Genomic DNA, 21,709 nt, shown 5'->3' with positions numbered 1-21,709 from the left:
ACCTTGCGATAATTGGACCTGATACCGCAATACAAAATTGACAATTCCACGGCCGCAACAGCCTGTATTTCTTGTTATGACATACCCCTTTATCAATGGTAGCTCGCTATTTCGGACGCAGCGAATAATTCTGCCACGCACTTTTTGTCGCTACAAATCCATCACTGCTGCTATTGAGAGGGGTAGATCAGGCGGACCAGATCGACCCTTCAGACCGCGCTCACGAGCTTTTCAGGACGGTGATAATGACAGACCAGTGAGGGCTCGTCGTGAGGCGAGATTCGAGCGATTTGGTTCTCCACGTGATAGTGCATCCAGCAGATTTGAAGAGGACCGACCCAGGACTCGTACATCTTACCTACCCACTAAGGATCATGTGACATTCGACAAAGGGCGTACTCGAGATGGAGCAAACGGACGGTTTTCTGAATCATCATCATCCTCTTATCGGTCCGATATGAGAGGAGCACCACAGGAGCGATTTGGTAGAGAACAGTTTGCGCTTACTCGAAATGTGGCAGATGGGCATTCTTCTGGATCACGATTTTCTCGTCGCACAGACACAAGAGCAGCACCAAGGGAGCGATTTGGTGGAGGGCAGTCTAGCGAGGTGGCTGGGACAAAGAGTAGGACAGAGGTTCAAAGAAAATCGGTGCAGGGACCAGAATCACTTCCCTACACGACTGCCGCTTCAGAGTTCATCTATGGCCACTCAAGTGTCCTCGCTGCAATCAAAGCAAACCGACGTAAATTCTACAAGCTCTATGTGCACTCTCGGGGCGCGAGCAGAGATGGGCTCATGTCTCAGATCCGAGCCCACAAGCTTTTCCCAATTACGGAAGAGGTAGGAGACGAGTATCTGCGTGCAATGGACAAGGCCAGCAGTGGGCGTCCGCACAACGGCATAATCCTAGAGTCATCACCACTTCCTGTTCTGCCCATTACAGAACTCAAGATGGGATCCATTCAAGACGAAAGCTTCAGTGTAGCGCTTGGCAGCCAGAGTGCTGAAGATGTACTTGTCAATGGCAAGCAGGAGCTATACACATACAGGTCACGCGGCTGGAGACATCCACTAGTGTTGTACGTGGATGGAGTAGTAAGTGGACATTGGTCGTTTAACAGAGAGTGGAAACTAACCAGATCAGGTTGACGAAGGCAATCTTGGGGCCATTGCACGGTCGGCCTATGTGTTAGGCGCAGATGCCATTGCGACCCCGACGCACCACACGGCAAACTGGAGCCACATTGCGGTCAAGGCCTCGGCAGGGGCCGCTGAAGCGATGCCGCTGTTCAAGGTTGGAGAGCCCACAGATTTCCTGGGCAGAAGCTCTAGAGCAGGCTGGCGGATATACGCGAGCGATGCAGTGCCGCGCACTCTATCTAGTAGCATGTCAAGTGCCGAAGCCACTGATATGGAGTGTGGCGGGGTTGTATACACCATGGCTCGAAGCACCAAACGGCTTCCCACGGGCCACAGCCCTGTAGCAGAGCATCCTACGATAGTGATGATGGGGGCTGAGGGTACGGGGTTGAGGGCCAGCCTGTTGAATCTGGCGCATTATAAAGTGGGTATTCCGCATGGTCGCGGGGTCAACGAGATTGGTGTGGACAGTCTGAACGTCAGTGTTGCAGCCTCTATCCTCTGCTACGAGATGCTGCAGAGGCCAAAGGCGCAGCCGAAGCGTGATGCAGAAGAGGCTCTCTTCTAGATGCTTTCTGTGCCCATGAATTGAGAGGCCAGCGGCTTGTAGCACGCAGGTTTTGTCTATCAGGGTCTCAACTAATGTTGTGATCGGGGGTCATCGAGTAGGGGGGACGTTGGCGTGGGAATGCTTGGCGGACGAGTGAGGAAGGAGCGGCCGTCGGCGAGATGCATGGTTATCAATACATACGATATGCGCTGACTGCGACATGGCCCAATACGCGAGGCGAGGCTCGCTTACAGCAGCAGGGTAATATGGATGGGCTGGCGAGGGCGCAAGAGACGAGACGTGATTGGAATCGGAGAGGTTGAGCAGCAACGGCCTTGGCCAGCGAGATTCACGAGGGCACTCAACAAGCGCGAGGCCATGATCAACACAGCGCCCGCCCCACTGGTTTACCGGTGCAGACATGGTCATCGGTGGACATGTCTGGACGTGTGACCAAGTTTCTTATCTCTCAAGGCCAAACTGGGCCCAGGTGCAACCAATTAACCACACCAGGAGTGGTGTGTGCAAAGTTTTTTGCAGGGCCGCAAGTGAAGCTGGCAAGGCAACGAACGGGCAGTGCTGGTTACGGGCTGAGGGTGCATCGGCGATCGGAGGATTCAGCATCGAGTTTGACACCGCCATTTGACAATGCGATGGTTGCAGCATGTCACCGCGGAGGACATTCCTGTATGCGCGACAGGGGCGGGGGGAGGGACAAGATGGCCTGTGGTGGAATGGTAGGCGAGCAGAGCAGAGCAGCTTGGTTGGCTGGCTGGTGGTGCCTCCATGGCGTGACTGGGGCCGTGGGCGGCAGACAATGGTGGTACTGTATATGTACTATGTATGTGTGGAGGTGTAAGTGGTGTAGTTGCATATATTAGTGTACATACAGGGTAAGGTGTAGGTAGTATAGTATAGTGTGTGTGTGTATGTGTGCATGCGTATGCAATCAAGTTGGGCCTTGCATTTGCTTCTTTTCTTTTTGTTGCGCCGCGTCGGGGGGTGGAGCGGGGCAGGACAAGACAAGACAAGGCAAGGCAGGGCAGGCCGAATGGCGTCCCCCTGTCGTCATGGCAAGAATCAATCGTGGTGCTAGCGCGACAACGACAAAAGCCCTGCTCTGATCACTCATGGCTCGTTTCAACCCTCCATGATCGGTGCCGTCATCATCATCATTATGCTGTGCTTCGCCCTCGTCCTCCTCTAGGCCCCCGGCTTCATCCGTCCTCTGCGCCTTCCCCCGCATCCTCTGCACGCGCCGTACCCACGCCGCTACTACGCTTGCAACCCTTTTGCTTTGGTCTCTTGTCTGCGCTTTTTATCCTCTACTTCAAATCGCGCACTCCCGCTCCCACTCTCGCCTGCCCTTAAGGCCCCCGCCGCGAGCCCTCAACGCCACACCCTCCCTCGACTCCTCCACACATCCACGACCACCATGACGCGAAGAACAGTCTACGCCGCCGGCCTCGTCCTCACCTTGGCCTGTATGCACCACACTCCCCATCTTGAAATGCGTTTCCCACATACTGACATGTCTCAGGCACCATCATGACCATTGCTAGTATCTCGATGCCGCGCTGGGTCAGTTACAGCCCCAACGGCGAGCGCGAATACTCCTATGGCCTCCACACTCGCTGCTCTGCCATCACCGGCACCTGTGTTTCCTTTCCCAAGTCGAGCGACTGCACAAAAGATCCCTCCTTTTGCAACATGTGGCGCACTGTTGGCTTCCTGACCTCCTTCGGTGTTGTCGTTGAGCTTTGCGCCATCGTCGCTTTTGTCGTCATCATTTCTGGTGGTGTCCAGCGCAGGGCCGCTGGCTGGCAAGTTGCTGTCGGTGTCTTGTCCTTTAGTGCCATTGTGCAGTGCGCTGGCATGGCTATAGTGGTATGTTTCTTTTTGCCTCAAGACGCTAAACACACCACCTAACAACACTTGCCAGGCTTTCCTCTTTGACCATGACGATCGCTTCTGGAACGGCTGGCATCTCGATCTCTCCTGGTCTCTCTGCACTGCCAGCTGGACCATCCTCATCCTGACATCGATTGGCATTGCCGCTTCCGCCTTCTACCTGCCTGCCGAGGGCGACTACGAACTTATTCCCGAAGACTATTACGGTCCTCCAGACGATCGGTGAGCGCTCTCGCTTCCCATGGCCATAACATGTGCGCATGTGGACTGTTTTAATTGTGGGTTAGGCTTCTTTCGCGCATTTCGGCTTGGGACAACGGTTTCAAGGGCCCAGACTCCGGGATGCAGTACAGCTATCAGCGGGATCAGGATAGCATGAGTGACGTTGTTAGCATCGCCGCCAGTAGCATTGCTGCAAGCCACAGACGGGAAAGTGATGTCAGGAAATAAACAAACAGATGCAGCATGAGGGCCGCGGTACACCTACGAGCGACGCATACCATGACCCGCGATATACATAATGTGGATGGAACTGGTGTTTGGGAGACGGAGGCATCTTTTTTACCTTTTGGCGTCAATTTGACAGCATGGCGGAATTATGTGGCGTGGATTGTTATTGATTTCGACGATACCCCTGCCATCCACTGGTGGTTGGGCAGTGTAACTTTTGGCTGAAGTTGATGTAATTACCCAGAATTCGAGAATTGAAGCAATACCAACTGATTTCCCAGTGGTGGTTGCCAGTGACCAGGATTGACCCGACCCCAAAGAAAGCTATCAACGGACAATGCAGGTCTCGTTTAATTAATAAATCGAGCATTGACGAGTAAGCAGATGCATGCACGAGGTGAACGCACATATGTACATATTAATTTTGCGGGGATGGAACCACTTTAGCGCCACCATAGGGCTGGCCTTAGCGAAGTGCTCGCACATCTCCAATTCGCGACAACGACGACAGCGTCAAACTCGACAATCGCGTAACAGAATGTAAGAAACTGCCCTGCGCCTGCCTGAAATTCGTCACTTTCAATGATGGTCTGAACTAACAGTTTCAGCAGAATCTCATAAAATCCGCAATTTCACACACACACACACACACACACACACAATGGCCGACCAAAAGGCACTAAAGTACTATCCTGCTGAGGAGGAGGCGCAGATGAAGAAGGTATGTGGAATTTCTTGCAGGTAAAATCGTGGTATCTGGCAAGACGAACAAGAAGTAGAGACAAGAAAACAGCCAATTGCACCGGAAACAGGCGCGCAAAACTACATAAACTAACACCATCTAACTACAGGCGCGCAAAACCGCACACCCGACCAAATACCGCGACTCACTCACCCCCGGAACCGTCTTGATCCTCCTCTCGGGCCGCTTCCGTGGCAAGCGCGTCGTTCTCCTGCGCCAACTCGAGCAGGGCATCCTCCTCATCACCGGCCCCTTCAAATCCAACGGTGTCCCTCTGCGCCGCGTAAACCACCGCTACGTCATTGCCACCTCGACCGTCGTTGACATCTCCGCCGTAGACGCCGACGTCATTTCGCGTGTATCCAAGGACGAGTACTGGGCGCGTGAGAAGAAGGACGAAGATGACTTCTTCAAGGAGGGCAGTGAGACGCCTACCAAGAAGGAAGTGGATCCCCAGCGGATTGAGGATCAGAAGGCTGTGGATAAGAGTATCATGGCTAGTATTAAGAAGACTCCTGATCTGGAGGCTTACCTGAGCGCGAGCTTCAGCCTCCGGGGCAACGAGAGGCCGCATGAGATGGTTTTCTAAAGGGGAAGTAAAGGGACTGTAATGAGATGACGACGATATGTGGTTCTGGGGGTATGGATTTGAAGAAAGGACAAAAGTTCGGGTTGGCCTTTTTACCTGAAAAAAAAGAGTATGTGCGATTTGAAACTGGGAGTATGGGAGGGAAAAAAGTTATTATGAGGATGTAGGGCACGACTGAATGCCTTGTTCGGCTGCACGTAACGGCACAGAGGCGCGGTTTCATATGTATATGAGATACCCATGAAATAAAACTACATGAATACAGATACAAAAACGATACGCTGCACATCCTTTCAACATGATTTCGTAAGAATCCAGTGTTACTAAACTGACCCACTCTCAAGTCCAAAATATCCATTTTGCTATTTACACGACTCAAAAAGTAGTAAGGAAAACTTCTCCAGCCAATTCAAACAGTAACACGACTCTCCAGCGCCTTCTCAACCGTAACCTCGGTCTCCCCATCATACTACCTCAACGCCTCCCTCACCTCGGGCAGCCTCCTACAGCATAACCTCCCTAATCCTCTACGACCTCGGTACAAACCTCACCTTGAACGACTCAAGCCGCATATTCTCGTTCTTAGTATATGCAAAAGATATCAAGCTTGACTTGATCCCCGTAGTTCCGAAATTTTCCATGTTAGTTACTTTATTCTACACGCTAAAGGCAAAAGAAGGGGAAGGGAGAGAGAGAGAGATGGGGGAGGAGATTTCTTACATCCCCATCTCAAACCCCCAAATCCATTCTCGCAATCGAATACAGCAACCCCTTTCTCCACAAGTGATTGTCGGCTACAACGCTGCCTTTACCCCCCATCCAAAACGGGGTTCATACCGTAGTTATTCAAATACGGCATCTTCGCACTGTGCTCACCGTCTGGAAACTTTTCTGGGGACAAAGGTATCTGGGTCCGGGGAAGTAGCGTGGGTAGGCGGTGCATGGCCTAGAGGTTTGGGCGGTGCAAGTTTGTGCAAGCGGGAGAAGTGGTAGTTGTTGTTGTTGTTGTTGTTGTTGACGGGGTTGACGTTGGAGTGGAGGAGGCCTGCCAGGGCGGTGACGGTGTGCTAGCGGAGGGTTGCTTTGACAAGGGCGACGAGGTGAGAGTAGCGTGGCATTGTTGCGGATCCCGAACGGAGTTTGGACGGGAGTTCTTAGAGCCATGCTACGGCGTGGAGGAGCAAGGGGATTGCTTTCATGATGAATACGCCGGGTATCGCATAGTCTACGGCTTCCATAAAGGCCAGTGCCAGCTGTGCAACGTAATTATTCTTTCGGTCGATGCGTCGTCCCCAGCCGATGATGGATGCTACAGAGACTAAGTAACGTTCAATCGGCAGTTCAAAGTCGTTTGGATCGAGGAAAAGGTCACGGATCAGAAGTGCCGATTCAGCCGCTTGGAAATCACGACAGTTTCGAACTGCTTGACTACCGACTACGGTATGCTGAGTTGTTTCACATCAACCTCCTTTACACAGTGGCTTAACAATGATTCACGGATACAAATTTACCATAAGCCTCCTATGCAATCTCCACCTATCCCCATATTCCAAATTCGTCAGACTAGTCTCGCTCGCATTGATTGCATCGCCCATGACAAGAAATCTCGGGCGACTTGAGAAGATACCTGATCGCTTCTCCAGCAGGTCCGATGCAACCCATGTATCGCTCAGAATGATACGCGGCGAATGGCCAATCCACAGCGTCATCATTGGGGAGTCATAATACCTTGCTCATTGCTCCCATGCTATCCATGGCTTGACGGAAGGCGTCTGGAAGTGTTTTCCTACGATAGACCAGGGGAGTGGTCCGGGAGAGAGGCGACGCCGCTGCCAGAGCATGTAGCCATAGTCGAGTACGAGTGTAAGGAAGGTAGCTAATATCAAAATCTGGATTGTTCTTGATTTTTTTTTCAAGCCAAATTGAAACTTGAATTGTATAGCCCCTGTAAGAAAAAAGTGCAGTCTTAGTACTACCTATATGTTACATCAAAGACATCTTGAACAGATGGCTCCACAGCCAAGCACAACCTCAGCATGTAGGGGATGCACAAGAAGGGCCGCTCCCGGCTTCCGCATTATGAAGCAGCTGAGAATGGAGGATTGGGGAAAAGAAGGCGGGGTTTGGTGGGGTAGGTTGTGGGGAACTGATGCTTGAACGTGAGTCGGCGCACCTACTACTTCGCTGTACGTACGTACTCGCCCTCTATGAGAACACAGTAGTAGCGCCCTACAAAACGGTGTATACTACTCGAGGCCCACATGATTTCTAAAATTTGGAGTATTTGTACGCTCTATATATGACTTTATACCCCCAAGTAATAGGGTATACATCATATGTACTTCGATCGTAAATCACATTGGCTGAGACATCTTCTCTTGCAAGGGTAACCAAGAGTGAAGTCGTGTAAAGTGAGCACGTGCAAGGAAAGTCACGGTAGTTACGAGGCTAGCTCAAGAAACTTTAGGTCGTATTAAGAGAATGTACTTATCGCTCTATGCTTTCAATGAATGTACCCATTGCTCTACGCTTTTAAAGGAATGTAATTACCACTCTACGCTTTTAAGGAATGTTATTACCGGTCAAGTCTATCCGCATTCGTCATGAATTATTACCAACAGAGTTCCAGCTCCTGCTCTCATCTTGACATTATACCAATCATTCATTTTGAGTGCCATGGCCATCATCCTAGACAAACACCCTGGTAACGTTGACCGCGACACAGCTCGGGTTGTCGGGCTTGCCTGAACCCAAGTTCCAGGCAAGGTTCTTGTAGTTGTAGCTACCGTAGAAAGTCTCGCATGCGTACCAGCGGTAGAATTGCTCGTAGTTGCCCGTGCCATTGCTGCCGCGAACGTAGGCTTGGATAGTCAAATCGTCTTGGGAATCGAACGTGACCAGTGTGGGATTGTCGCTGCCTGGGCTGATGATGGGGACGGCCAGGGAAGAGATGGGGTCATATTGAAACGCGGCCGAAGATGGAACATTGAAGGCGTTAGTCGGGAGTATCCACGTCAGGATGCCGGGAACGCCAAGTGATTCATCTGGTGCAGCAGAGTAGATGGAGGTGTTGAAGTAGAACTCTGCACCAGGGATAGGGGTAGGACTGCTGCCAAAGTTGCCGTTGCTAAGGCAGAGTGACTCCAGAGCTGCACCGACGTGGCAGGCACTCAGTGTATCGTTAACTTCTCCATCTTCGGATTGTACAACAAGGTGAAAAGGCTTGGAAGTGATGTTGTAGAACGGTTCCGAGGCTTGTGAGCAGTCTTGTGCGCTGGCAATAGCAGCCACGGCAAGAGACAAAAGGATCGAGGGAGCCTTCATGTTATTATGAATAGACCAAGGTCGTAGTTTGTATTGGCTAATGTCGGAATTGATTGTGTGGGTTTTGCTCGAGTAAGCTGGGGATGTAGGGGATGTTGGTGATGTTGGTGAGGCTGCAATGTTCCGGGCAGGATGACGAACTTTATATTGACGGTCATCCTTTGTGAGTTCTAAATAAGGACGGACTCAACGTCACTTTCTAGATTAGGTTCCACGGTGCATAACGGCCACATGTGTGGCGGAAATAGCAGTCAGCACGCAAGCCATTAACGTTCGGTTAGCCGGTGATGCCGGTGGTGCCACACCCACATTACCCCTCCAGACTGTTGTATCTGGGCACCGATTGTTCCAATACAACTAGAGCACGTTGCAACCGGATCAGGACAATCATAACTGATGCGACCGCGTTAGCGAGCGAGGCCCCCCAGCCGCGGTAAGCTCTGTATAGTGCGATGGTGCAGCCTCGTTCGTGTCTGCAGCATGGGATCTGCTGCAACTACAAAATCAATAGTTCAGAACCAGCCCTGCATGGAGAAAATAAGCAATTTCGTCGAGAGACTGTTGGTCAACTGGCGATGGGTGGGATATGGAGGGTGGTGGAGGTACTGAGTTTGGTGATGATTCAGCTGGTACGAGATGAATGTAACGATTGCGTGCAGTGTGCTGATGCTTCAATACTCTCATGCAATACATTCCTGATGATTGCAACGTTGGATACAAGGCTTTGGAGCGTACAAGGGAGCACAAGGACACCTCGCAACCATGCGAGATGGTGAATGACGCAACAAGACTGGTATAGGCTGGTCTGGCCGCAATTAACAGGCTGATGCGCTAACCCAGACTTCGGCTCGTCACGCTCGGTGCGCGTCTCGTGACCTGCCCGCACTAGCACCACCACCTAGCATGGCGGACGCAAGGTTCGACGATCTCCAGCTTTTCCCTTTGGACGATCCGCTTATGCTCTGAAACGCTCGGCTGGCCCGACACTGACCTTGCAAAGACCGTGCGCTTCTCTCGCAAGAACAAATAAAAGTATTGCAACATCGCTCAAGAAAGTAGTAGAAGTGCGTTGTAAGTACTACTAAGATGCATATGCAAGGTACGGGATGATGCAGTAGTCCAACCGACAAATGCCAGCGTGAGAACGTCACCAATGCATATGTCAACTTTACCTCTTCGTCAAATGATTACATGCACCTTCATTCACTCTCACAGCAAGATGTGACACTTCATACAATCAAACTTAAATCCGGGTCGTCCATGACACTACACACTGGTGTCTGACTGCGCCATCTTACTGTATTTTCACCACAGGACATTTTCCTGTTGAGCAAATCTGAACCATGTCAGATACCAGCATATCCAAGCAAGTCCGCGGAAAGTGCCATCAACTCTGACCCTGCTCACAGCCGGGTGCTCAAAAAAGCGTGCTGAGTCTGCGCTTGGCCCCTATAGCTGTAAGCTGTCGCAGTTGTCCGTACTAGCATCGTTCCAGCGCCGCCTAATAAGAGTAGCGCCTACATGCAGTTGTAGGTATTATCTGCGAATCCAATATCTTCTTACAAGTACTTCGCTGACTAACTGCAACTTATACACCCAGGTACAAGTATGGTTAGCGCCATGTCGTATACCTTAGTGTGCTAGTACCGTTATGCCAACTACATGGCATATGCCGCCTTATTGTCTATCTCTTTACTCCAGACACGGGCCAAGAACCAGTGTAAGGAAGAAGACCTGAAGCGACCACCAATATCTAATATTCCGTCTTATAATGGTCATCTCCCAAACTCCTTCAAATGGACTCATTGTCTTTCAACTACAAGCGAAGGGAGTTTGGAGTGGCCCCGCCACGTGAACTACACTTGGTAATTCTCTTTGAAGTAGCCAAACATATCCATGTGTATTGTAGTAAGTGGTAGGCAAGCTGCTCAAACGAACAAGCTAATAAATAGTCGGGCAGTTTTCTTGGCCGGGGTTGGTGATGCATTTAGCGCGGTGGGACAGCGTACCCGCGAGTCCCGTATTCCGGGCGGGGTCGTGGTGAAACCATGTCCAGGAATGTTGAGCCGCTCTGGCACACCCTTTGTTCACTCTTTAGCCTTGTTGAACTGGAAAGGAACGTGTCCGACGAAGATGAAAGGATCTGCTGCTTTGCCGACTAGTAGGTGAAATGATCACCAGCCAGCACTCTCGGGAAGGAAACAAGCACGATGCAAGTCGCTTGTTGTACCAATGACCCGGTGGCTTATGCAGGGATAGCCACTCCCCACAGCACGTGCCGGCCTGCCAAGGCGCCAGCAAGATCGTCGTCATATGTTGCTAGTCGTCACCTTTCGTCGAAGATTCTGGTTTCTCGTCTTGCTACAAAAAATCCCGCCCACGCCATTTTTTACAATCAATCCAGTGCTGCTGCAAATACTGATAATCTGCTGCTTGACGCTGCAGCTGCTCAGCCCCTCAAAATTTGGTCATGACACGCACACGGACCATTTAAGCTTTGCAAACCCTTTCATTGGCTACTGTTTCATCAAGTGCACCTCACCGCCAGATTTAAGCAGCCCACGCACATCTTTTATAACACTCCCAGAACCTACATTCCGTCTGCCCCGTCACTGCTGTGTTCATTCAAAACCCATCTGCCATGACTGACACACCCCAGACGACTGCGGGCGCCAACCCGCACGAGGCAAAGGTGCTCGAGCAACATCTGGACCCCAGCTACGACTTTTCGGAATTCGATCCAGCAACACCAGTACAGGATGAGGGCCAAGGAAGCTCTTCCAACTCTACCGACCGTCAGATGCCAGAATCCTCGTTGCGCCTACAGGGTGGCGACATCCACCGTGACCTGTACAAGATTGCGGCGCAGAACAGACGCGAAAAGTTGCATAAACGAGCAGCCACCTTTTCAGAGCCCATTTACTTTGGTGATCAACGCCGCCCCTCTAACTCTACCGTTGATCATGATGAGCTTCCCGTCCGGGATCAGCTCTTGCCAGGTGGACTAAGACGACAGTATCTGCAACGGCAAAGCAAGCGTGTCAGCTACATTTCCGAACCTGTTACGCGGAACTTCATTTCCTTCCTTGCTCTCTATGGCCAATTCGCTGGTGAAGATCTTGAGGAGTCAGACGACGAGTCTGCCCTAACGGACGAGGAGGAGGCTCAAGGTGAGCGTAGGCCGTTGTTGGGACATCGCCAGAGCTCGAGAAAGTTGAGAGCCCAAGGTGATGCCAACCAAACAAAGACCTTTTTCACCCTTCTCAAGGCCTTCATCGGTACCGGAATCATGTTTCTGCCCAAGGCTTTCAAGAACGGTGGAATGCTGTTTTCAAGCATCACCATGATCATGGTATCTGCCATCACAGCTCTATGCTTTGAACTGCTGCTGGCAACGAGGAAGCGTTATGGGGGTGGTGGTTATGGTGACTTGGGTAGCATTGTCGTTGGCCCAAGGTTTCGCGCCCTTATCCTGGTCTCCATCACCCTCTCCCAAATCGGCTTTGTCTGTGCTGGTCTCATCTTTACGGCAGACAATCTGGCATCCTTTCTCGATGCCGTCACTCGTGACAAAGCACCCTTGTCTACGAACCAACTCATTCTCATCCAGGTTGCCGTTTTGATCCCCATGTCATTCATTCGGAACATATCCAAACTTGGCCCTGCAGCGCTGCTTGCCGATGTTTTCATTCTTATCGGCCTGACCTATATCTACTGGTATGATGTCTCATGGATCTCCAAGATGGGCGGCTTCCATCCTTCCATTGAGCTTTTCAACCCACGCGACTTTACCCTGACCATCGGCTCGGCAATCTTTACCTTTGAGGGCATCGGTCTTATCCTTCCCATCCAGTCGAGCATGAAGGAGCCTGAGCACTTCAGCAAGCTACTTTACATTGTCATGATTATCATCACAGTCATTTTCACCTCGGTAGGCGTGCTTTGCTACGGTACCTTTGGTGAACACGTCTCTGTCGAAGTCATCACCAACTTTCCGCAGAGCAGCAAACTTGTCAACGCTGTTCAGTTCCTCTACTCCATGGCCGTTCTTGTTGGCACTCCTGTCCAACTCTTCCCTGCCATGCGTAACATTGAGCTCAAGATTTTCGGTCGCGCATCCGGCAAGCAGAGCACCATGACCAAATGGAAGAAGAACGCTTTCAGAACCGTGCTTGTCATTGTTTGCGGTCTCATTTCTATTCTGGGAGCTAGCGACCTCGACAAGTTTGTTGCTCTCATTGGTAGCTTCGCCTGCGTGCCATTGGTGTACATTTATCCAGCCTACCTACATTACAAGGGTGTGGCAAACCGTCCTTGGGAGAAGTTTGGTGACATTACCATGATGATTGTTGGGCTTGTTGCAATGGTATACACTACCAGTATTACGATTGCGAGGTGGTCTGAAACTTGAGGGTAGAAGAAGGAGATGAAGAAAAAGGCATAAAGAGAAGCGGAAGAGGAATCAAAACACACGATGGATTCTAGATGATGTATCACTGTTGCATAGTATGTTTGTCACACGACTGGCGTTTTTTGGTTTTGGCTCGGAAAATGGAGGGGAATTGTTGCATGTGGTTTGTGCGATTTTGAGCGTGCATTTACATTTCGTTTTGTCACATGGTATATACAATAATGTCATGAAGAGGAGAAAAAACAAACAAAGAAAAGAATAACATCTTGTAGTCTAGGATCTTGCTCAACCTACGAAAGCGAGACTAAGTAAATGTACAGTCATGAGAATATGGAAGAAGCAAAATAGGTAACTACACGCATCCATTATATCCCTCCCAACCAACATCTCCATACGCGTAGTCCGCCACACCCCCATCCTCCCCCTCCTCAACATACATACGACGCCAAACCCGTGCTTCTCCCAAAAAGCAATGGCACCCGGCAAATACAAACCTCGCGACCCCATCTCGCACCGCGCACCGCTCCAACGCACCCACTTAGCGCAGATGCAAGCCCGCAACGCCGAAACAGCAGCAGCACAAAGAGCCGCACTACCTCTGCGCTGCGGCGGGAAGGACGTGAAGCAGTGGTTGATACGGGACGAAGCCGATTGTAGCTATGATTTCTTTTTCTTGTCCATCTTTTGGTTCTGAGGGTGTGTGTGCCGATGCGTTGGTTGCGAAGAGAAAACTGCCTGAGTGGATGCAGCGCGTGACCTCATCGTCAGGTTGGGTGCGCAGCTGCGGAGAATGTTTTGCGGCGGGTGTTACTTGATGAAGCGGGCGATTTGGGGGGTGGTTGTGTGCGTCATGGGGTGGATGTGCCAGCATGGTGGTGTGGTTGGAGATTGGGACATGGTGGTCGCTAGTATGATGTATCTGTATGTAAGCCAAGGTATACGAGGCTGGCCAACAGGGTGAAAGCGTTTTGATCGGCTAGCACGGGTATGGTAATGCTAAGTCCGGGGAGAAGTTCCTGGCCACTGGATGGGAAGAAGAGGGTTGGGGATTTTGCATGTTTTTTCATGTTTTCTTTCTATACTTCTTTGGTTTCTATCGTTCTGCTTTATACAAAATCTCATCGATTAGACAGCATTGGATAGTGCATGTCAACCATGGACAATGCCAGGCTGCAAGCACTTCCCTTTGATGCACCATGTATAAACTTGATATCGTCTCCAGTGCCTGGCGTCCCATACTTTCACTAGTCCGTGATGTTGGAGCCGTCTCATACATCTATGAGCACGGCTGTAGTTGCACCTCCATTGGAATCAACACCTCCATTGGTGTTAGGTTCTTCATGGTGTTGTTCATTGCTGGAATTCCCATTCGGTGTGATCCAATCCCGAACATTCAGGTCGATCCCGTGGTGTGAAGAAGGCATTTTGCACCACGAAACTCTGCCTTTCTTGCACTCTTCGTAGTGACATATATGGCCTCTCATGCAGAATGCATCGCGGCATTTTCCTGCATTGCGGCATGGAAGTGCTCTCATCAGATATCTGAGACAGTGACGTTCGTTGGCGCTAATTTGGCCATGGTAGTATAGGCAAGGTTTGGCGCTGCACCCATGGCCCAGCTGGAACATAGTGCATAGTTTTTTCGTAGCAATGCAAGCTTCATACTCTCTCCACTGCGCCTTAATGGGTACATCCATGTGTCTATCAATACGATCGCCGGACGCGTTGATTGGTATGACCCCTGATGCGCTGTTCTTAGGAAGAGAGACTGTTGGGGCAGGCGGTATGCGTGTCCAGCTGGCTGAGGCTCCTCTTTGAGAGCTTCCGGTGACGGAAGACATTGGACTGGCATGTTTCTCAGACTGCTCGCTCTGTCAATATATCAGCAGTTTCCTATATATGCTGTGAGGCACAAGAATTGAAGTCAAGCTACTCACTTCGAAGACGTTGCGTGTTTCCGTTATATGTTTTGAGACAGCCTCATTCCCATCAAAAGACTCGAAGATTTGCGGCAATGTTACACTCCATAGGCCCAGATTGGTCGGACTTGTATCGTCACTGCTTTTCTGTATAAGAGTGATCTTCTTGGCGAACGAAACATGCTTTTTGAGTGTGCGCATGTATTGTACGCTGCCACTTGCGCAGAACAAAATATGGCTGCAAGCAGAGTCCTTGATGTGCATCTCGAACAACCCTGCACTGTGATCAGCTGTGTTTAGTAGAGAAAAGTGGTATCACTTACCACAAATCTTGCGCTCGACAACCTCATCGCCAGCGACATCGACGAAGTCGATAGAAACATCACCACGAGAGAAGCCTGCGGCAAACGCCCCAAGGCTTCGTGGGTATGTGGGTTTGTGGAAGCCTCTATTTCGGGTAGCGTATTGATCTGCGGCTTCGACCGACAGCTTCTTAAGGTTGGCGTATACACAAATCCTCACGCGACATGTCTTCCTAATGAATTGTTGCGTCATGAGGTACTCGGTGACCGCTTGTTTGAGCACTGCAGCGGCCTTCTCACCACCGCTCTCGGCGCCGTGCAGATAGTTGTCTTTGAACTACAAGCGGAGTCAGTAATCGGAAATCTGGCAGTGCTATTGGCTGTACTTGCGTTGTGACTGTGTGCGTCCACTAGCACGAGTATATAGGAGTCTACCGTGAGCTCATGCGCGTCCGGTATCACCGGAACGTCACCGATAGAGCTACTCTTCAATGTGTTATACCTAGCCAGCAGTCGGTGGTACTCGAGTTCAATCACGTCTGCCCGGCTCACCATGGGAGCAGCCTGGGTGAGGTGTCAGCAGCGTCAGTGGATTATATAAAGGATTTTAGTCACCGTAGGATCCCTCAGAAGCAGTGCGGCATTGTCGTCACCAAGAAAATCGGGAATATCCCCGGACATTGTGTTGATTGTTTAGGGATGCAGTATAGGAGAGGGGTAGGTGGAGGAGAATTAGAGGATTGGCTTGTTTGGCCAATATATATGACAGGAGCAGCTAAAGGCAGCAGGGTTTGTATGACTGGACACGAATGAACGCAAACGGAGTGCACCTGCCCTATGAAACGAAGACAACACGTGGTACACAGTGAACCTTCCTTTCACTATGCTTATCAATAACGAGGCAAACTGGTTCACTTCACTGGCAGGGTGAACTGCGATACTACTATGTCGTATTCAGTAGTTGGCCACTATTTCGGGGCTGCAATGAGCAGTATGAGCGATGGTCCTTGGAGCGATGGGCAATATTGATGGAGCATGAAATTGGCATCAGCAAATGGTCCGCACCAAGTCCCGTTACTATCTCTGGAAGCCTAGGGGGAACTCGGCAGCTCTTTTGATTATCAAAAAGAAGGATATCACAGTAATCTGATTGTACAAAATCAAAGATGAGGACGTAGTCTGGCCCCAGCTTATCACTTACTGCGAATGCGACGGGATATTCTTTTTTCGGTTCAGGGTACAGAACGGCTGTCAAACCCCTTCGAAAAGCATGGTCCCGGAAGTTTGCATTGGCTTTCAGTATTATCGAGAACAGTGTGATTCCTTATGCAGCAAGTGTGCATGCTATGATCTGGTACTATTTATCGATACCACAACATTGGCATTGTACAATCCGCAGAGCTGAGAATATTACCCCGGGGAATAGGATCGCAGTAGGTTGATCGATAGGCCGAGGCCCAGAAGCCGTGACAAAGATAGCCTGGTGGTCAGTGTTCGATGGCTGCAGCTGCAGGCGATTCCCGATGCGTGGGAGTGTGGGAGAGATAGCCAAATAAAAAAAGTCATCGCATCTCAGCCTTCCACAAGAGAAATCAGGATACACGATCGAAGCTACTTTCTCAAAGCCCATAAAGACAATAGTTGTTATGCAGAATCCAAATCGGCCATGTCACCCCGCGACGTGGCTACACAATGGTCTGAAAAGGGAGAAAGCGGGCTTGGCAGCGCTCGGGCCAGCGCGATGTGCGGCCCACGCCGATTGTTTGGACTCGTCCCGCGTCACAACATTGAAGGCTCAACACACCCACGCCCAAACGACATCCACCCCTCAGGATAGCTTTTTTAGTCTTTGGCTCAGCTGCAATTGATTAGGACCACTTTGTATAGACATGTCTAGCTAGCCTAGCCCGCCCATTACCTTCACCCGGAACGCGACTGCCACCACCGCGACGCGCTTTATTCAACCCTAACACTTACCCAAAAACATATTCGACATGGCTACACGTACCAAAGCACCCACAATCGGGTCCGCTGGATGGATTCTCGAAGAGCGCAATCAGTCAAACACGCTTGTCGCGCAGGAGCTCGAGGATTTCGGCTTCTCTGTGCGCAATGAGCTTGAATGGCTTAACGAGCACATGTTCGACATACTCGCCAGCGACAGGCAGTACGTCGCGTCCCCCGTGCGAGTGTGTGCCCCATACTGACCTACTACTAGACCTAACCTTGATGTCTTTAAGACGCCTGGCAAGCTGCGCGGCAAGACGCCCCGTACAGCGCGCAAGAAGGTGGCCGATCGACAGGCATGTTCCTTCCCTGTGCGTTTTGGTCTCGTATACTGACAGCAGACAGCCGCTCGCCAGTATCCAGTCCGCAAACCTACAGCAAATCCTGAGCCCAGCAGAACAGAGCCTGAGAAATGTAAAGGCTAGATTCCAGATTGCCGAGGACGCGGCCAAAACAGTTCGACACTCGCCCGCGGCCCGCACGCCAATCGCACGACAGCTCTTCTCCAAGCCGGAAAGCGCTGGCAAGGAAAATGTAGACAGCAACCACCATGCTGCGCTCTTTGAAAAGCAACAAGCACATGCTATCGCAGCACTCCGGAGCCCTATCCAGTCCACCCAAGATACAGTCGAGTCTTCGCAGGCCAGCGACGTCTTCTCACCTATGCAGTCACAAGAGACCCAACCCACACAGCCCACTAATTCCTTCAGGCACTCGATAGAAGCAAAACAAACAAGACGCGACACAGGCGATTCCTTTGTCTCTGCAAATGAAGGCTTCTCTAGCAAGGATGCGTCCAAGGAGGACTCGCATGCAAACGATATTAGTGTCATGGATGTTGACGGCGAGCACTCGCGCTCCGATGCCCAGGATACTATGCTGCATCACGACATTTCCGATGCAGAGGACGCCGACATGGAAGAAATGCACGAATCTCCCGACCCACCACGTGCTGTTTCCGAGCCATACAGCATCTCTGCTGAAACCCATGACGCGCTCGACACGGCCAACAACCGCGCACTCATGCCAGAACCCAAGTACCTCGCACCAGAGCAATCCACAACACCTGCCGGCCCTCCACCCGCCCTTCTGGAAGCCAACGTTCACGATGACACTGTTCTTCACCATGATATTGACGATCAAATGGAAGTTGATGATGAGGATGATGTGCGCTCCCCTTCAGACAACTCCAGCCCCGTAAAGCCGCTTGTTAGGAAGAGCAGCCTTACGTTTTCATCTCTTCCTGCACGTGAGCCGTTGCTCCCCAAGAAGAGTATGGGCAACCGCGTGTCGCGCACAAGCCATATTGATCAAAACAAAGCTCGCAACAGCCATATGGCAAGATTTACTGGAGGCAAGAGTCTGGGAGGATCGCAAATTGCTTACCCTGCTGAGATGCATCACGAACACGATGACGAGGATATGGACGTTGACACAGAGCGCCCAGAAGTTCCCAAAGAAGAATCCGAGTCTACCAAGGCTCACAACAAGACTTCCACTCAGCGTTTGTTCGAGCGCATCAACATGCTCAAGCAACAGAATGAAGCCCCTACGCGGATCAGCCAGAACATCACTTCACAGTCTTCACAACCACAAGGATTTTCGACGCAACCAGAGGAGGTTGCATCCACACAACCTTCCCAGCTATCATACCCAATTCTCCCACCACCAGAACCTACACAGGAAGAAGAAGATGACGATGACTGGATATCACCAGTCCGGACAACAGCACCTGCGCCTAAATCACTCAGACCTGCCTTTGGCAAAAACCACACTACCGAAGCCCGCCCCTCTCCCCTCAGGCCTGTACCTGCAAGCCTTATTTCAGCCTCAAATCCAGATCTTACTGCGGATGCTGAATCAACCACCCCTATTGGCTCTCCAACTAACAGGCGATACATGGACGCACCTCTGAGTGCCTCAAAGTCAAAGCTATACTCAGCGTTCCGGGCAGCAAAGGATAAGCTAATTGGATCAACTGCCACAAGCGCCCAGGCGAAGATGGACACACTCAAGGAGAGCCCGGCAAGACCCAAGTTGCCCTCGCATGATTCATCAGACGATGCATTCAGTAGTCCCAGGCGCGCCGAGAGGCCAATTTCCATTTTCGATCACATGCGCTCGCCCTCCAAGGACTCTGACAATTCTAGTAAAAGTGGCAGCAGTCCCTCCAAGGGTGATGGCCGACGCACTCGCAGCTCCACTGAGCGGGAGAAGCAGAAGGAGAAGGAGACAAGAGAGAAGGAGGTTCGAGAGGCCAAACAGCAGCAACGCACAGAGGACAAGCTCAAGCAGATGCGCGAGAAGGAGCAGAGCAAGGCAGCCGCACATGCTCAGAAAGCCAGGGCTATGGGTGCAAAGACACCAACCGCCATGTCGTCTCAATCAAGTCTCAGGCTGCCAACAGCCATGGCTAATATCAAGACTCCATCACAAGCGACTCAATCTGCCCAACCAGCCACACAACAACCGATACTTCGACCTGGCATCCCCCGATCCAACACAGCGACTTCAAAAGAAGACGTCGACTCGGCGGAAGATATGCCACCACCACCGCCACCAAAGAGCTTGCTACCGACTACCAAGCCGGCCAAGGCACCTCTCCGAGAGCCCAGGAAACTGGCGAAACCCACAAGCAAGGACGCTATTCCCAAGGCGAAGGCGCCACAGAAAATTATGGTCAATCTCAAGAGCAGTCACTACGGCCAAGCACCTCCACCAGCTCCACGTCCAGCTACGGCAGCTGCCAGGCCTATATCTGCAGCACCACAAGCTGCTGGTAAGTCCGCAGCTACAGGAAGGCAAACACCAGCCGGAACAACACGACCGGCTTCAGCTCTGTCTACCAAGTCTGGACCTTCGTCCAAAACTGTACAGCCTCTCGCTAAAGCGCCAGCTCCTCGAGCAGCCCGACCTCAGCCGCAGACTGTTGAGAAGCCCAAGGCTCCAGCATCACAACCTCCACGATCAGACCTTGGCGCTGCACGACCTGTATCACGGATGCAGACGGTGCAAGATGCCAATCGCATCAACATTCCCCCGGTTAACCCAGCTAAGCCGCCCCCTAAGCGACAGTTCCCTGGTGAAGGCGATGAAACTCTACACCGTCCAGCCAAACGTCCTTCACAACAAGCAAAGAACTTGAACCCGATTACACCAGCTCACGCGCAGTTTGCCAAGGGTAAGATTCCTTTTGCAGAACCCGCCCACCAATCACAGTCTCAACCGCCGCAAATACAATATCCCAACGGGGAAGACATCAAGCTTCCTGAGATCATGACAGACTCTGAAGACGAAGACTCTGACAACGAATTCGAGCCGCCAAGCTGGGTCAACACGCCTAATCTACGTGAGATGCTCAGCAACCAGCAGCTCATGGACCCTGAGCATATTTTTGGACCGATTGCGCCGCTGGAGATGGAGAAGGTGTTCCCCAACAAGGAGCGCCACAAGCGGTTCCGCGAGCGGACGAGCAGTGCGTACTGGGCCAATGACGAGGTGACTGCCGAGGAGAAGCGCAAGGAACGCGAGGCGAGAGAGCGGCTTGTACGGGATGGCGGGTGGACGTATAACCCATCGCCACTTCCCAAGCAATCTGGACCTTCTCGGTAAAAAGAGAGAGATGAGGCTTTTTTATGAAAGAAGACAAAAGGTTCTGCGTATGGAGGGGATTCATGATGAATGGTGGTCCCTCTATCTCTCTCTCTCTCTCTGCCTTTGATTATTTTTGAAGCGGGTTGTTGCGTTCTGTCTTGTTTTTATTATATCAGCATGGCTTCCCCTTTTTCGATTTGAAGCGTTTATGGGAGAATTGACAGGATTGCATGTTTATTTGCATATGGCCATGAAACGGGAGGGGGGAGAAAGGATCCGTTATGCATGAAGAAGTATCCTACTCGCGGCGTTTGTTTGTTTGTTCGTTTTTTTCTGGGGGGAAAGGGGAACTCTTCTTTTACTGTTACTTTCTTCTTTTCTGATGGAAACGAGTACGGCTTATTCCCTGTTTCCATCTACACACCCCCCCCCCTTCTTTTTTTTAAAACTCTTTCTTGATCGAGTAGTATATCACGGAATGAAACGAACTTTGTGTTTTTTTGGCCGTTTATTACTTGATTTCTCGTTCTTCCCTTTTCTTTTCGCTTTGGCGCAGTGGATGTGTGTATATAATGTGGACGAGAGGGTGAAAGTGAATAATGGTTTAGATATGGTGTTTAGTAGTCGAGTATATAACTACAGGATTTTATGCAATATGGCACATTGGGGATATGTATGGGATGACAAAGATATCTAGGAAGTAATGCATGAATTCATTGACGTATAAGGTGTAGTTTTGACAAAGGGTGGAGTGAGTTTTACTTTG

General features: G+C 51.0%; 9 protein-coding genes across 9 annotated transcripts; 5 read left to right on the top strand and 4 right to left on the bottom strand.

Annotated features, from left to right (window-relative positions):
* Window positions 1-457: 457 nt before the first annotated feature.
* Window positions 458-1,712, top strand: COCVIDRAFT_111458 (hypothetical protein; the record flags this gene model as incomplete). Its single annotated transcript, XM_014696491.1, has 2 exons — window positions 458-1,099; window positions 1,149-1,712. The coding sequence occupies 2 exons, from the start codon at window positions 458-460 to the stop codon at window positions 1,710-1,712; spliced, it is 1,206 nt and encodes a 401-aa protein (XP_014551977.1).
* Window positions 1,713-3,129: 1,417 nt separating this feature from the next.
* Window positions 3,130-4,055, top strand: COCVIDRAFT_111509 (hypothetical protein; the record flags this gene model as incomplete). The annotated part of the gene is made up of 4 exons (XM_014696490.1): window positions 3,130-3,178; window positions 3,235-3,581; window positions 3,637-3,827; window positions 3,893-4,055. The coding sequence occupies 4 exons, from the start codon at window positions 3,130-3,132 to the stop codon at window positions 4,053-4,055; spliced, it is 750 nt and encodes a 249-aa protein (XP_014551976.1).
* Window positions 4,056-4,716: 661 nt separating this feature from the next.
* On the top strand, window positions 4,717-5,386 carry COCVIDRAFT_30569 (hypothetical protein; the record flags this gene model as incomplete). Its single annotated transcript, XM_014696489.1, has 2 exons — window positions 4,717-4,776; window positions 4,907-5,386. The coding sequence occupies 2 exons, from the start codon at window positions 4,717-4,719 to the stop codon at window positions 5,384-5,386; spliced, it is 540 nt and encodes a 179-aa protein (XP_014551975.1).
* Window positions 5,387-6,540: 1,154 nt separating this feature from the next.
* COCVIDRAFT_19855 (hypothetical protein) lies at window positions 6,541-7,095 on the bottom strand (the record flags this gene model as incomplete). Its single annotated transcript, XM_014696476.1, has 2 exons — window positions 6,541-6,831; window positions 6,898-7,095. The coding sequence occupies 2 exons, from the start codon at window positions 7,093-7,095 to the stop codon at window positions 6,541-6,543; spliced, it is 489 nt and encodes a 162-aa protein (XP_014551962.1).
* A 979-nt stretch (window positions 7,096-8,074) lies between these two features.
* Window positions 8,075-8,710, bottom strand: COCVIDRAFT_111453 (hypothetical protein; the record flags this gene model as incomplete). The annotated part of the gene is made up of 1 exon (XM_014696488.1): window positions 8,075-8,710. The coding sequence occupies one exon, from the start codon at window positions 8,708-8,710 to the stop codon at window positions 8,075-8,077; it is 636 nt and encodes a 211-aa protein (XP_014551974.1).
* A 2,641-nt stretch (window positions 8,711-11,351) lies between these two features.
* Window positions 11,352-13,121, top strand: COCVIDRAFT_111503 (hypothetical protein; the record flags this gene model as incomplete). Its single annotated transcript, XM_014696487.1, has 1 exon — window positions 11,352-13,121. The coding sequence occupies one exon, from the start codon at window positions 11,352-11,354 to the stop codon at window positions 13,119-13,121; it is 1,770 nt and encodes a 589-aa protein (XP_014551973.1).
* A 285-nt stretch (window positions 13,122-13,406) lies between these two features.
* COCVIDRAFT_41785 (hypothetical protein) lies at window positions 13,407-14,018 on the bottom strand (the record flags this gene model as incomplete). The annotated part of the gene is made up of 5 exons (XM_014696486.1): window positions 13,407-13,425; window positions 13,507-13,615; window positions 13,660-13,724; window positions 13,760-13,852; window positions 13,933-14,018. The coding sequence occupies 5 exons, from the start codon at window positions 14,016-14,018 to the stop codon at window positions 13,407-13,409; spliced, it is 372 nt and encodes a 123-aa protein (XP_014551972.1).
* A 371-nt stretch (window positions 14,019-14,389) lies between these two features.
* Window positions 14,390-15,897, bottom strand: COCVIDRAFT_41784 (hypothetical protein; the record flags this gene model as incomplete). The annotated part of the gene is made up of 4 exons (XM_014696485.1): window positions 14,390-14,992; window positions 15,059-15,315; window positions 15,364-15,679; window positions 15,733-15,897. The coding sequence occupies 4 exons, from the start codon at window positions 15,895-15,897 to the stop codon at window positions 14,390-14,392; spliced, it is 1,341 nt and encodes a 446-aa protein (XP_014551971.1).
* A 1,439-nt stretch (window positions 15,898-17,336) lies between these two features.
* Window positions 17,337-20,961, top strand: COCVIDRAFT_19851 (hypothetical protein; the record flags this gene model as incomplete). The annotated part of the gene is made up of 3 exons (XM_014696475.1): window positions 17,337-17,509; window positions 17,561-17,660; window positions 17,695-20,961. The coding sequence occupies 3 exons, from the start codon at window positions 17,337-17,339 to the stop codon at window positions 20,959-20,961; spliced, it is 3,540 nt and encodes a 1,179-aa protein (XP_014551961.1).
* Between the last annotated feature and the right edge of the window lie 748 nt (window positions 20,962-21,709).

This window comes from Bipolaris victoriae (genome assembly GCF_000527765.1).
Source record: "Bipolaris victoriae FI3 unplaced genomic scaffold scaffold_121, whole genome shotgun sequence".
NCBI lineage: Eukaryota > Fungi > Ascomycota > Dothideomycetes > Pleosporales > Pleosporaceae > Bipolaris > Bipolaris victoriae.
Note: the sequence above shows the minus strand (reverse complement) of the source record. Positions and strands in the feature narration are given on the sequence as shown.